General features: G+C 64.1%; 1 protein-coding gene across 1 annotated transcript in view; it reads left to right on the top strand.

Moving 5' to 3' along the window:
* The window catches only part of MTG1 (mitochondrial ribosome-associated GTPase 1), a gene marked incomplete at both ends in the record, with an annotated part of 1450 nt that extends 1233 nt beyond the window's left edge, over window positions 1–217 (top strand). The window contains 2 exons of the mRNA XM_010159884.1: window positions 1–47; window positions 140–217. Of these exons, the coding sequence (XP_010158186.1) occupies window positions 1–47; window positions 140–217 (125 nt within the window). The remainder of the gene's footprint in view (window positions 48–139) is intronic.
* Between the last annotated feature and the right edge of the window lie 6 nt (window positions 218–223).

Here is a 223-nt window from a genome sequence, read left to right as displayed (position 1 = left end):
CCTCGCGCAGGGCAGGACACAGAAGGTGAAGGTGCTGACGGGCACAGGTGAGTGCCGGGGCGTCTCTGCCTTCTGGGGCCACGCTTTTGGGGATCCTGGGGTGCCTTTGCACTCTGCTGATGCCTCCTCTCGTCTCCAGGGAACGTTAACGTGACGATGCTCAGCTATCCGGCTGCTGCCTACGAATTCCTGCGGGATTTCCGGGCGGGACGCCTGGGCAGGG

Source organism: Eurypyga helias, unplaced genomic scaffold, assembly GCF_000690775.1.
Source record: "Eurypyga helias isolate BGI_N326 unplaced genomic scaffold, ASM69077v1 scaffold41629, whole genome shotgun sequence".
Lineage (NCBI taxonomy): Eukaryota > Metazoa > Chordata > Aves > Eurypygiformes > Eurypygidae > Eurypyga > Eurypyga helias.
Note: the sequence above shows the minus strand (reverse complement) of the source record. Positions and strands in the feature narration are given on the sequence as shown.